The sequence below is a fragment of the Poecilia formosa genome, unplaced genomic scaffold (assembly GCF_000485575.1).
Source record: "Poecilia formosa unplaced genomic scaffold, Poecilia_formosa-5.1.2 Scaffold142, whole genome shotgun sequence".
NCBI lineage: Eukaryota > Metazoa > Chordata > Actinopteri > Cyprinodontiformes > Poeciliidae > Poecilia > Poecilia formosa.
The window spans coordinates 586194-601149 of NW_006800081.1; the positions used below are offsets into that span (position 1 = coordinate 586194).

At 36.0% G+C, this 14956-nt stretch overlaps 1 protein-coding gene, 1 long non-coding RNA gene and 2 gene segments (V, D, J or C); all 4 read left to right on the plus strand.

Moving 5' to 3' along the window:
* The window catches only part of LOC103145434 (uncharacterized), a 277103-nt gene that overhangs the window by 155375 nt on the left and 106772 nt on the right, over positions 1-14956 (plus strand). The window lies entirely within an intron of this gene.
* LOC107837435 (Ig heavy chain V region 3-like) lies at positions 5075-5641 on the plus strand. The segment is given in 2 exon segments: positions 5075-5125; positions 5226-5641. Coding segments are annotated over 2 exon segments (375 nt in total).
* LOC107837448 (uncharacterized) lies at positions 6591-6998 on the plus strand. Its single transcript, XR_001663449.1, has 2 exons — positions 6591-6688; positions 6773-6998. It is a non-coding gene; the product is annotated as an uncharacterized LOC107837448 (long non-coding RNA).
* On the plus strand, positions 8172-8666 carry LOC107837434 (Ig heavy chain V region 3-like). The segment is given in 2 exon segments: positions 8172-8219; positions 8297-8666. Coding segments are annotated over 2 exon segments (375 nt in total).

The following is a 14956-nucleotide window of genomic DNA, read 5'->3' on the forward strand; positions in this document are numbered from 1 at the left end:
AAATTTCTGTTCATATTTTTTGCTACATTTGATTAATTGAAATCATGATTTGCTTTTTCTTTGTTGGAACAGATGGTTCCTCTCAGACTCCGTCCCTGTTCGTCCTCAGTCCTCTGTCGAATCCTGACTCCCCCCTGAAGTCAGCAGACCAGCTCGGTCCAAACGTCTGTCTGGCCACAGGTTTCCGTCCAAAGGGGGGAGAGGTGGTTGTGAATCAGAAAGGGGGTCCGGTCAACGTGAGCACTGATGATGCAGTTCTGTCAAAGGACGGGACCTACAATGTTGCTGTATTCAGCAATGAAACCATTTACTCCTGTGGGATGAACGGGACCTTCGGCAACAATGAAGCTGGTACTAAACAAATAAAACTGTCTATGTTTGATCAAAGTGAAATTTTCAGCTGCTGAAATAATGTTCATGTAATTAATTTACCACCTGTCCTTTCTGTCTCCAAACAGATGATGAATGTGGCAGCATTTATCCAGGTCAGTCTGATCTCTTCCTGTCTCAGTTTGGTTCCATCGCTGCTGTCAGCTGTTTGTGTTCAAGTCTGAACTCTGTTTCTCTGTCGTCCAGAAAAAGCCAAGCTGAACTTCTACCTGCTGCTGATGAACGGAGTCCGAGTGGTGTTCACCAAAGCTCTGGCCTTCAGCACCGTCCTCACCATCAGAGGCCTCATCTTCTGAGAAAAAAATTATATAACACACAAACTTAAAGTCAATAAGATTTAAAGTTTGAAACTTTGCTGTCAGATTTTTCCTCCTAATTGTGTAAATCTGAAGAGTGACATATTTATCACTGAAAGCATTTAGTCAAGTTTATTTTTAGCCAAGTTTAAAAAGGCAGTTCAATGTGCTTTGCATCATGAAAACATAATACAGAAACCGATTATGAAATAAGCAGTGAACATTACATGATGGCAAATGGTGTCATCAAAATCATTAAGCAAAAATACATTATAAGACAATTGAACAAAAAACTCTCCCTAAAACCTTTTGTCAATTAAATATACATTTGTATTCAGGCAGCTCTCGTCTCAAATGAAATGTGCTTAGATCTTGTTGCAACCCATGAAAGATTTGCAGATTTAAAATGTTGCATGAAAACATTTTCTAAGAAGTTTTAAAATATGCTTTGTATTTTATGCTTTAAAGCCTGGAAGTATCTTATTAATTTCTATTAAATTGTCAAGTTATGTTATTTCATTAAATATGTTCCTGTTTTTTGTTGGCTTGGTTCTTTTTTCATGTCTGCTTAATCCTGTTTTGGTATTTTTAGACGTCATATCTTTTAGCATGAGTTTGATGAAGCTCGGGTTCTTTTATTACAGTTCACGTCTTGTTTTTCGGTGCAACAGTTTCATCAGTTGAAACCACATTTCGACAGGAAGTTTAAGCAGGAGATGCAAATCTGACTGGAACCAAACAGCAGCTCGGTTTCCCATCAACGGGGTGCGATTTGGTTAACCTCACTTCTGGCTCTGGTTCTGCCTTTCGCACAAGCTTTTTACAGTCGTAGAAAAAAAAAAGTATTTTTTTAACCAGCAGTAAGCACAAAGTCTTTTTCAATCATGAAATGAATTATGCTGTACTTTTTTATGCTACTAAAAAAAAACAGCACAGAACTGACGAGAGATTTTGTTGGAATTTTTATTGTGAATACAATTCCTGAGTGTTGGGCTGATTTTGTTTTTTGGATTACACTTTTAATGCAAAAATGCATAAACTTTATAATAAGCTCACTTAATGAGGAAATTTTATGTCGTGACATAAAAGCTTATTTGTCTTAATTAAGGAAGATGTGAGTCAGCGGATTTTTCTCTGGGGAAATTATTAGAAGAATGAGGACAGGTCAAATATGCTGTAACAAGGATGCAGATTCTTGAAGGAAAAAGGCAGTGCAATAAAAGTTACACTTAGTTTAACACAAAACAATGATGTGTCAGCAATATTACAATAGTAAGTTTGCCCATAAGATTATAAATGGACAAATTGATAACGTATTACGTGATTATTAGGACACTGCTCTGAACAGTGTGTTTCTCATACTCCCTGGTAGATCAGCTGTAAGTGAAAGAGTAAACTATGGTGTGTGTCAGGATGTGTGTGTGCTTCACACAAACACAACTGCTTCTAGTTGTTAACTGGATTTCCATGATGAAAATTGTAATAAATGGGTTAGTTTTAGGATTAATGCTGTCAGAATTAATGTATTAATGTTTCAAAGGTAATTTGTAAAAGGATAATATCTCAGAAACACATTACAGAGTTGCTGTACCCGTAGTCTGCAGCTAAACAAAAGAGCATAATGAGGCTGGAAAACAAAACATATCCAATTTTGCCACTGTAAAATAGGGTGGGAACTCTTTTACATAAAGCAGCACACAGAGAAAGTCTTCTGCTTTCTCTATGACCGGATTCAGAGAAGCCCAGGATTCACCAGAGAGGGCGCCGTAACACCACTGATGATTCATAAGACGTCTGAAATTAAGTCAGTTCTCCTCAATATATGTGGCTGCAGCTATTTTATGTACCGTTATGCATAATTTGTTCAAGGTGCCATTGTTTAAAATTGTGAAACAAGAACAATATAAACAACAGCAGGGTATCAGATCATAGCAATGAAAAACTCAATTGTAAAAATAATTTAACAATATGGACTGACTGCAGGTTATCTGAAATAGATAAGAGCAAAAAGCTCTTACAGACAGATAGATCATTAGATTAGAGGAAAGAGGAATAGACAAAAGTCTTCATTTTTTTAGAATAATTTAATTATCATTACCAGAGGATCCAGCACTGCTCTGGTCCTGCTGCAGGTTTCCATCAATGTAATTTATGCTCTGATGTGTCTCTTCACTGTTATCTTCCAAATGTCCTTTTTTTTTGGTTTCCAAACAAAATGTACCTGGAACAGGAGTTACATGTTATGAAATTATCCTCTGTATACACCATTATTTAGGCTTGATGTAACATCAGTATATTTTTAATATTTTGTTCTGCTATCGTCCAGAAATAGGTGGGGAGTGTGTGTTTTCTTTTCAGCTATTGCCTGGAAATATGTGTGTTTGTATATTTAGTGCAGAAATATATATATAAAAAACAAAAACTATATCAGTTGCATTTGAACATACTGAATTCAAAACACCTTTGTTCACTGAAAAGATAATATCCATGAATAAAAACTAAACAGACAGTGTGGCAGAATAAAGACAGTTATCAGTGAGATACTGCAGAAAAATGTAACTCTGAAAAGTTTCTGAGGAGGAGTCAATGCAAAACACACCTAACACCTGTATTTATCACCAGGAAAGGCCTGAAGACATGCACACACAGTTTGACATGATGGGCTGTTGGACAGGAACGCTGCTCTTAACTGTCTTCATGACCGGTGAATTTATATACATCCTAAATATATGATCTTTTTAATCGTGCCACCAGATTGATGTTTTTTTTGTTGTTGTTTTTTTTTTATTTTGACAGGTGTTACTGGACAGACTCTGACAGAGTCTGAACCAGTGACTAAAAGACCAGGAGAATCCCACAGACTGACCTGTACAGGCTCTGGATTCACATTCAGCAGCTATCCCATGAACTGGGTCAGACAGGCTCCTGGAAAAGGACTTGAATGGATCGCTTTTGTGCACACAGACAGTACCAATTTCTATTACTCCCAGTCTGTCCAAGGCAGATTCACCATTTCCAGAGACGACTCCAGCAGTAAAGTCTTTCTGCAGATGAACAATCTGAGGACTGAGGACACAGCAGTTTACTACTGTGCAAGACACACACAATCATGTACACAGACAGGAGAGTCATACAAAAACTAGTTCCTCTATTTCACATCAACACTGGGGACAGTCTGATCTTTTTACATCTGAATTAACATTGTAGACATGTTAAGATATCTACAATTGCAAAGCAAGTTAAAAATAATTGACTCTAGAATTTTACAGAATGTTCTTATCACATTTTATCATCTGTATAATAAATGTCATCATCAGTAGCAAATTTATTGCATAGTCAACATTTGAGAAATACTTTTATTTTGTTTGCCTTTGAGGATATTTGCCATTATGACTTTATTATAACTAAAGTCAAACTTCTCTATTTTCAATATTTTCACAAATAATTTACTACTATAGTGTTAAGTTTACATTAATGAGCACTAGACTCACTGTATCAAAGACAAGAATAAATATGCTTAGATACTTAGATATAATTTTATTTTATTTGCCCTTCAATTATACAAGTTGTCTCTTTGAGATCCAATATGCCATTTACAAGAGAGACCTGCTGTAAACAAGCAAAATTACAAACACAAACAACACAACAACTCCTATAATGTTTGAAGCATGAACATTAAATATCCCATTGACGATAGAAGATGTGCAGGAAGACGGAAAACTAATTTCCTAACTTTCTTTTAAAGACATGTCATCTTTCAATTAAATTTTCCGTAGATTAATAGAATCTCCCAATAGATCTCCCCCTCCTCACGTATGAATTGTGAACACCAGATCTACTGATGTGCAGTAAGGTGAACGTCTGACCATCAGTCTTCAAGGCGTTTTCATCAGCCTACAGGAAAAAGGACTGGGGAGGACTTGATTAAAGCCTGAGGAATAAAATGGGTTTTAACTTTAGGAAATCACAGCTAAAATTTAAATATTGTATTATCATTTGGTATGTGTTGTTTTAAATTCAAAACTTCATTATTATGTTTGTATTGTATTCAATTTTGGCAAAAATACAAGAATACACGTCAGGATATCACTGAAAATCTCATAGCATGTAGTCATGAGAATAAAATGAAATATTCACTAAAAGTAAATAAGACATGACAATGTTGCTTTATTTTTTATTTAAATATGTTTACATAGAGTTTCTTGAACATTGAAATATAGAAGAAAGTACAATGTGTTCTAACTCAAAGAATCATCATGGTGATTTTCTTGTTATATATTTGGCACATTTGCCTTTATAATATGATACAAATGAGGATGTCATACTTCAGACCTCCTCCTGTCAGACTGTCTTTTTAGAGGGAAACCATTCAGTCACTCCTCCCAGTTTCAAGATGATGATCAAACTGTTTGTTCTGCTGACAGTCATCTGTCTGCCTTGTGAGTTGTTTTAAATGCAATATTCTAATCAACCTTTAATTATTTCATTTGGATTTTATTATGTTTATTCTCTTTCATTGACTTTCTGAACCTCTCTCAGGTTCTAGCAGCCAGTCCATGGAGTCCATTCCTTCCACCTCAGTGGTGAAAAGGCCTCAGGAAGTTCTGAGTCTGTCCTGCAGAGGATCTGGATTTGATTTCAGTCGATATGGAATGAACTGGATCAGAAAACCTGAAGGAAAAACACTAGAATGGATGGGTACAATTTGGTATGATTCAAGTAAAACAGTTTATGCCAGCAGTGTGGAAGGACGCATTGAAATCACCAGAGACAACAGTATTAGCATGACATATCTGAAGCTGTCCAACCTGAAGCCAGAGGACTCTGCTGTGTATCACTGTGCTGCAGCCTCACAGTGGCTAATGTGAGCAAAGAGGCTGTACAAAAACTCCCCACTGAAAAGAAAGCGACAAAGCAGCAGTAGCATTAAAATCCACACATATTGAGCAGATAAATAAACAGGTGATTTTTGTGGTTTATATATTTTAGTGTGGTCATGTTATGTGACTTAACTCTGTTTTTAAAATCAACAACTAACTACATCAACAAAACACTGAGGTTTTCAGTCTTTCCTTTGAACACATATCTGTGGTTTTCAGACTCATGATCTTATAAATTTTATGTTTTTAGCACAAGAAATCATATCTCTAGTTTTATAATGACAAAAAATCTCATTCTACTTGTGCTTGCTCTCTCTCTTTACTATATAAATGGTCTTGCTTCTTAAGTTTATTCCTCTGTGAAAACTCCGATGAGGCCACATGCAGTGGATCTGGTCTCACCTTTAATTCCTCTTGAATCAACCGAATTGGTACAATTGAAGAAAACACTCTGAAATGGATGGGATTAGTTTAGAACAATGTAAGTAGAACAGACTAATCTAACAGCTTTCAGAGTGGGATACCACAGCAATAGCACCGTGTATCCAACTTTTTGTGATTGAAATAAAAAAAACTGTGTTGCGAAGGAAGCACATGACTTAAAGTAGGTGGAGAAGCTGAGCTCTAGCTCTAAAAAAGGTGTTTCAATGTTGACTACAAGGCAGCATAATAGACTGATGACCGTGATTACAGATAAACATTCCTTAAATGCAAGCACACATTTATGACAATTTCAAAAATCTATAGGGAAATACAAGCTCTCTCTCAGACACACACGAGTAAAACTTGTGTGCCCATACAAATAATCCAAAGTTTCAAGGTCATACAAACACAGTTTTATATTTTATTAATGCAACTGGTCTGCTAGATACAAGATCTTGGCTGAAAAGCCATAAAATGACACATGAAGAAAAAAAAAAAAACTCTGAACTTCTGGATTTACTCCTCTTAGAGGAGGAGTCAATGCAAAACTATCAGTCAGTTTCTTCATTTATGTTCCAAAACAAAGTTCAGGGACTCACTCTTACATCTGAGCTCCAAAGAAATCATACCAGGGACTTTTTACAATGACCAGAACAATTTATTTGGTTGTTTTTCTCACTGTGCTTTGTATTATAACTGGTAAGATCTTGGAGGTTTGGCAGAAAGAAAGTAAGAGAATGTTTATTTTGTGATTACATTAACAAATTGTTTCCATTTCTGCAGATACAGATGGTCAAACTCTGACTCAGTCTGAATCAGTGGTTAAGAGGCCAGGAGAATCCCACACTCTGACCTGCACACTTTCTGGGTTCAGTACCGAACCTTACATTAACTGGATTACGCAGGCAGCTGGGAAAAGACCAGAGTGGCTCGGCTGGATCAGTCCTGACGGTGCTAGCAGTGGCTTTCGTGATTCAGTAAAAAATAGGTTCAGCATCTCCAGAGACAACAACAGACAGCAGGTGGATCTGCAGCTGAACAGCTTGAAGACGGAGGATTCTGCTGTTTATTACTGTGTTCGAGACCCACAGTGACACAAAAAACAAAAACACTGCACAAAAACTAACCACATTAAACCAAGTTCAAAAATGTATCCACAGATATTAGTCTGGAATAATTCTCACAAGATCAAAATTCTGAACAAAGCTACGGCTTTTTAATGGAGAATATATTTTGTAAGGAAAAATGTTATTTTAGAGTGTACACTTGAAGAAGTATAGTAATTCTAAAGGTTGCAATAAACAAACTACAAACACACTTGCTCTAAAAAACTGTTACAAATAATTGCAAAAAAATTAAAACAATATTGTAGGAGGAAAACTTTTAACTTCTCATTGGATATTTTAATTTAGTTTTTTTCAAAGTATACGCATACAATATATCTCAAATACAGAGGATAGGATATGTTGATTTATTTTATGTCTATGTCATTTCCTGATAACTATTAACTATTAATCATGAATCTTTCTTACATTTGGAATTAAAAATGGTGGAAAATGGCAGAAAAATGGTGGTAGTCATGAAAGAAGAAACACTGAACAAAAACCCAAAACTTGGTTCAGACTTTATTTCATGAGACTATATTGGCTGAATTGTCTAATAATAAGGTAAAGGTCTGCTTTGATGGAGAACATAAGATATAAGTAGTGAATTATGCTTTTATGTACTGCAGCTATCAAACAGCTGAACTAATACCCAACTATTAATAATCAAAGTCTAAATATTACGTCTGTGCAGATAAAGAATATAGCAACGAAATGTAGATCAAATTGTCGTTACTCTGAATTAGTTTTAAATAATCATGTTAATTTTTCATAAAAAGGAGTCAATACGCATCGTGGTTAAAATGTTGGTACCTTTTTTAAAAGTATTTTTTGCTGAAAATACATATTTTTATGGGCTTTTATGTGTGTCTATGCATTTATGATTTTATGTTGAGTGAGAGAAAGAGAAGGCAATGAAATTAATTTTGTGATCCATCTAAAACATTAAAACTATTGACTTTTAAATCGGCTACATTTGCCTTTTAAATCCAATTCAAATGCTGACGTCATGCTTCAGACCTCCTCCTGACAGACTGTCTTCATTAAATGACGGTTCTTCACTCACAGCTTCAGCTTCAAGATGTCGATCGGACCGTCTGTTCTGCTGACAGTGCTCTGTCTGCCCTGTGAGATTTTATACTGTCATACATATATTAGGCCTCACATTGTTTGTGTCCAACTTAATTTCTGCTTTTCGTGACAGGTTTTAGCAGCCAGAGTCTGGAGTCCATTCCTTCCACTCCAGTGGTTAAAAACCCTCAGGAAGCTGTCAGTCTGTCCTGTAGAGGATCTGGATTTAACTTTGGTGGCTATGGAATGCACTGGGCGAGAGAAGCTCCAGGAAAACCATTGGAGCACATAGGTGCAATTTGGTATGACGCAAGTAAAACTGTTTACGACACCATTGTTCAAGGACGCATAGAGATCACCAGAGACAACAGCAAAAGCATGGTGTATCTTAGACTGTCCAACCTGAAACCAGAGGACTCTGCTGTGTATTACTGTACACGAAACACACAGTGGGTAATATGAGCACAGAGGCTGTACAAAAACTCCTCACAGAGCAGGCAGTGACAGAAAACAACAATGATGTTGGCAAACTGAGCAGACAAATAAAGCCTCAGTTGATTTCGTGGTTTGAGTTTTCCTGTTTATTTCTGTTAAGACAGAAAGAGATATTATCCTGCCTGCTGTGGAATACAGATTTTATATTGGTCTACATTTTTCATGAACATATTAATGTATGGAAAAACAACTAATTCATTAGCTGCAGCAAAGTAGACAAATCTTCAACATTTTGTATTATCCCTGTCTAGTTTTTATCAGCGTGTTTTATCTTTTATCTCTTTTCAGTCTTGGTAAGAAAATTTCTGCTTAAGATCTGAGCTTTATATTTTACATCAAGAGTCATATGAATATATTTAAAATATTTGTTATGTTCATAGTGTAGTTCATGACATGGTTAAAAATATAAATTTAAATAAAGTATGCAAAGCCATAATCAATATATGAATAGAATTTATTAAATGTCTTCGGGAGACTCATTTGTATGAGTAAAAAAAAAAAAAAAAGAAAGAAAAACCTTAAAAATATCAATCTTTGAGCAGGTATTAAACATATTCTTTCATTAATCACAATTATGTTTTATTGTTTAGAGACTTAATAATATTTGAATTTGTGTTTACATCCGCTGTAATCAGAAAATCATAATTAGTAGAATCAGAGTCTTGGAAACATCAGTTCCTGTTGATATTGTATAAAATGTGTTTCACAAGTGAATGGAGTTAATTATTTTGTGAATTTTTTTCCCATTAATATTCAAATTTATTTCTGTACTGCTGAATTTTTGCACACACCCTTCTTTTCTTCTTCAAAGGGGAGGAGTTAATTCAAACTAACTGCACTTATCTGTTTCCGAGTTTAAGAGCTGCAGTAAATCGGCGACTAACTCGCTGCAGAGTGAGCAGGTAGAAATGACTCCTACAACGATAAGATCCGAGGCTGTGTTTGCTTTTCTCATCCTGTTTGTTAACTGGACAGGTAAGACAGTAAGGTTTTTAACCAACTTGTTGACTCTGCAGAACGGAACCATTAGACGTCAATCGATAACAATTAACCTGCATATACAGGAACTGATGGCCAAACTCTGACTGAGTCTGAACCGATGGTGAAAAGGCCTGGAGACTCCCAGAGACTGACCTGCACATATTCTGGGTTTGCTCAGCATCACTGGAACGCTTGGATCAGGCAGGCAGCTGGAAAAGGACTGGAGTTTCTCGCTACAATCAGTGGCAACAGTGGCAGCATCTACTACTCTCAGTCAGTGAAAGGCCGGTTCACCATCACCAGAGAGAACAGCAGAAACCAGGTGTATCTGCAGATGAACAGCCTGACAGCTGAAGATTCTGCTGTTTATTATTGTGTCCGCCATTCACGGTGCGGCAGAAAGCAGAAACACTGTACAAAAACTCCCCTGTGCATAAAAAACCTAACAGATGACATAAGGAGGAACTTTTTACTCAAACCTCCAAGAGAAATAAAATCATTGGACTCCATTAAGAAACCTTCCTCTGCTGGGCAAATAAAACAAGCTGGCTTTGAAAACCTTGTAAGATTTGTTGTTAGTATTTGTTTCCTTCTTTATTTTAAAAGTGTTGATATCAGTCTGCCAATGTCTACTGTACTATACTTAACGGCATACCTTTGTAAAAATGTCTCGTTTACAATTTTACAGCTTCTATGTGCATAAAATTGTTTTAGTGTAATTTACAGTAACCATAAACCATAAAAGAGCAAAAACCTTTGAGTGAGTTTCCCTTTGTGTTTTTGTGGTTCAGATAGAAGAATAAGATAAAACTGAGTAAATAAATTAATAATAAATGATAATCTTGTAATTATCAAGTTTGCATGAAAATTTTAAGACAGTATCTATCAATGCCAATTAAATCAAACGATATGTATATGGTTTGAAATGATGTAATTTACGTCAAAAGCAAAACATGTCTATGCTAATTGCATCAGCGCTTCCTCATTACTTTTCTGTGTTCTCAAAGCACAGAGCAGTAAAATTCATTTCAGAATTAACAAAGTATTTTAGTGTCTTCCTGAGGAGGAGGAGGAGGAGGAGGAGTCAATGCAAAACAGATGGAGCCAATTTCTTCATATGTGTTGCAGATCAACGTTCAGGAGTTCATTATGACAAACAAGCCAAAAATGAACCTCACAGCAGGGACTTTTACAATGACCAGAGCAACTTCTTTGGTTGTTTTTCTCATTGCATTGAGCGTTATAACTGGTAAGATCAAGGAGTTTTTGATGAAAGAAAGTAAGAAAATGCTCAGGTGGTTACAATAACTAGTTGTTTCCATTTCTACAGGCACTGATGGTCAAACTCTGACTCAGTCTGAATCAGTGGTTAGAAGACCAGGAGAATCTCACACACTGACCTGCACATGTTCAGGGTTCAGTAGCAATCCTTACATTCACTGGATCCGGCAGGCAGCTGGGAAAAGACCAGAGTGGCTCGGCTGGATCAGTGATGATGGTAGTAGAAGCGGATATTTTGAATCAGTGAAAAATAGGTTCACCATCTCCAGAGACAACAATAGGCAACAGGTGGATCTGCAGCTGACCGGCTTGAAGACTGAGGATTCTTCAGTTTACTATTGTGCTCGAGCCCCACTGTGACACAACAAAGCAGAAACACTGAACAAAAACTAACCATCTGAAACAAGCTCCACGTTTCATCAGTAATTCTTACTTAGGGCACATTTATGCAACACCAACAGTCTATGCAAAACCAAAACAGTGTTTGTTATGGTCACTGCTGTATGAGTGAAAATGTATTAAATATCTTGTGATCCAGAGCTTTAGAGTAGGGGGCTCTTCAAACATGAACAATTTACCTAAGTCAGGTCTAAATGACAAATGAACAAACTAAAAATAGTAGAAATAGAAATGTATGTTTCAGTGATGTTTAATCTTAAAGTTTTGATGCCTTGACATTTATGTAAAGATTCATTTTAAGACAGGAAAAAATCTGGATCAGTTTTTTTTTTTTAATTTGGTAACTGCAACATATCAAAACAAATTATTTATGAGCTTTTGGAAAAATAACAGCTATTATAAAACATGAAAAAACACTGACAGTTTGCTTATGAAAACATCATGTATTGTCTGGATTCAAGATTTATTCTGAGGAGGGGTTTATGCAAAACCAGAGGATGTCATCCATATATCTACATTTGATTTAACTAGGTCTGGCAGAAAGCAGGTGACAAACAGATGATCAGAATGGACTACATGACAGGGCTGCTGCTTTTCACAATCTGCTGTCAAGGTGAATTATTTTGAGTTTTATATAAGTTTAAGGCTGATGTGAGTCCATGTCAAGACTAATTTTTTTTCACCCCTACAGGCATTTATGGCCAAACGCTGACAGAATCAGCCCCGGTGGTTAAAAACCTAGGAGACTCTCACAAGCTGACCTGTACAGGTTCTGGATTTACATTTAGTGACTTCTGGATGCACTGGGTCAGACAGGCTCCTGGTAAGGGACTGGAGTGGGTTGCCCTTATTCAGAGTACGTCCACTGCTTATGCTCAGTCAGTCCAAGGCAGATTCATCATCTCCAGAGACAACAATAAAGAGCAAGTGTATCTGCAAATGAACAACCTGAAGGTGGAAGATTCTGCAATTTATTATTGTGCTCGACAAACACCACAGTGACTCCACCTGGTTCTGCAGCTGTGCAAAAACCCACAGTGTTAATGCGTTGTGATAAAGTGGCAGGAGTATGTTTTGCATTTTATTTTAAAATAAAAAAGTGTAATATATCAGTGTTGCATATCAAAAATAAAATAAAAAATAAACAAATAAATATATACTGTAGATAAATACTGGCAGGCAGTTGAACAGAGGGCAAAACCAGGAAAATCTAAACTATGACTAATATAAATACAATTCTGTTTTTTCACAGTTTCATATATATTTGTTGTGATTCAATAATAGTAATACAACATACACTACAACCTTACCCATTGATTATTAGACAACTTAAAGCTACGTAAATGAAGATGCATACCACACCACACACGTTGTCTTATGAACAAGATGTGAAAAGTTACAAGTTATCATGTGAACTATGAACTAAATCTTTCAGTCATTAGTCGTTTCCAACATTTACATCCAATTAAAAGAAGAAACATTAATAATCAGTGAAAAACTTATCAATAGTTTTTTCTCCTGTCAGGACGAAAACAATATAAACTGCAGACAACAGCAACTAAATTAATGTGTTTTTTTTGTTTGTTTTTTTAATGATTTATTCAGAACTGACTCTTTGTGTAAAACATTCCTCTTCATTTGAGGATAATTTTGGTATTTGGTTAATAAAGGCTCAATAACTATCAAAACCTAAATAACAGATCTCATCTACTTTGATGTAACATTATAGGGTTCGTGACCATAATACAGTACAATACATGTGTGACAATACATCACAAATGAACAGCCTGAAGATGGAAGACAATATATATAACAACATGTAATGTTAGATTGATTCAACAATATAAATGTCCACTTTAGCCAGAAAGCAATGCTATAGAGGAAGTTATAGTAAACAAGGACAAATTCAGCAAACATGTAAATGACCCATAATAATAAGCATCCCTTTTACTTTACCACTATGGGAGAGTATTCATTTAAAGCAGATCTGTCTTATTGGAGCAGATATGTCAGATGATTGTTTTAATTTCATCATGTTGAGGAGGAGGAGCCAATGCAAAACAGACAACTTCATAACATAAGTATGCATAGCTGTCACAAAACAATGATACTTTGATTCATCACAACAAATTGCAACCAGACCAGATGACCTTCATGATGATCAGACCGACTCGTTTAGTTGGTTTCCTCTTTGTGTTTTGTTCAATAACTGGTAAAACACGGCTTGGTTTTATTTCAAACAAAGTGACATTATATTAATGGGGCTGTTTTGACAAACTGCTTTACATTTCAGGTTCTGATGGTCAAACACTGACTGAGTCTGAACCAGCGACTAAAGAACCTGGAGAATCCCACAGACTGACCTGCACATATTCTGGGTTTGGTAGCGATCCTCACATCACTTGGATCAGACAGCCAGCTGGAAAAGGACTGGAGTGGATTTTAACTATTTACAGTGATAGTAGTATCAACTACGCTCAGTCTATGAAAAACCGTTTTAGCCCCTCTAGAGACAATAGCAGAAACCAAGTGTATCTGCAGATAAACAGCTTGACGAGTCAGGATTCTGCTGTTTATTACTGCGCTCAAGAGTCACAGTGACACAGAAAGCAGACAAAACTGTGCAAAACCCCCCTGACATGAACTGCTTTAACAAGAAGCCACCACAGGTGGCCCCCAAAGGCCACTGAAAATAGTAGATCCATTTCCTGTAACAGCAAAGCTTTTAGTTTTACAAAATATCCTCTGAGCTGTTCACACTTTTCATCCAGTAAGTTTTCAAACAGAAATGACTAATTTACTGTGAAATGTGTCTATATAAATATATATAATGGTTCATACACATGAACTGTCAGAATAAATCATACTCTGATTTATCTGTATTGCAATATGGGAATAGAGACAAAAGGATATGAATCTGAGTCTTGTTTAAATGTTATTGTTAAAGGGATTTCTTTACCTGGTGAAGAATAAAATTATATGCAAAAGTACATTAAATATCAGCCTTATTAAAAAATGTGTATATTTCATGCAAATACAAAAATATACAATAAAATATATTTTGGTTTAAATTTCCCAGAAATCATTGATATTTCAACTAAATGTGACTGGAAATGACTGACTTCATGTAAACCGTTTCCGAAGGTCCTGGAAAGCACTATTTAATTCTCTTGACATTTCGTTTGATTTAAAGTTTGTTTTTATTTTACAAAAATAACAAGGAAAATAATGTGCATCTCTCACTACTTACTATTTTCACTAAACACAAATCTGTTCTTGATTGAAACTTAAATATTTATTCATAATTTTAGCAGGTCTAGTCTTGTGGTTTTCCCCTGAGGAGGAGCTAATGCAAAAATCATCTTCCTGCTCTATTTATATGCAGAGGGAGACAGGAGAACACAGCTAAACATGATGGACTGTAGGCCAGGGCTCCTGGTGTTCACTGTCTTCTTTGCAGGTGAAAAGATTAATGTATCTTTTCTTTAACTTTCTTTTTTGTGTCCCATTAGTTACTCACACTTCTGTTTTTGTAGGTGTTGCTGGACAGACTCTGACAGAGTCTGAACCAGTGACTAAAAGACCAGGAGAATCCCACAGACTGACCTGTACAGGCTCTGGATTCACATTCAGCAGC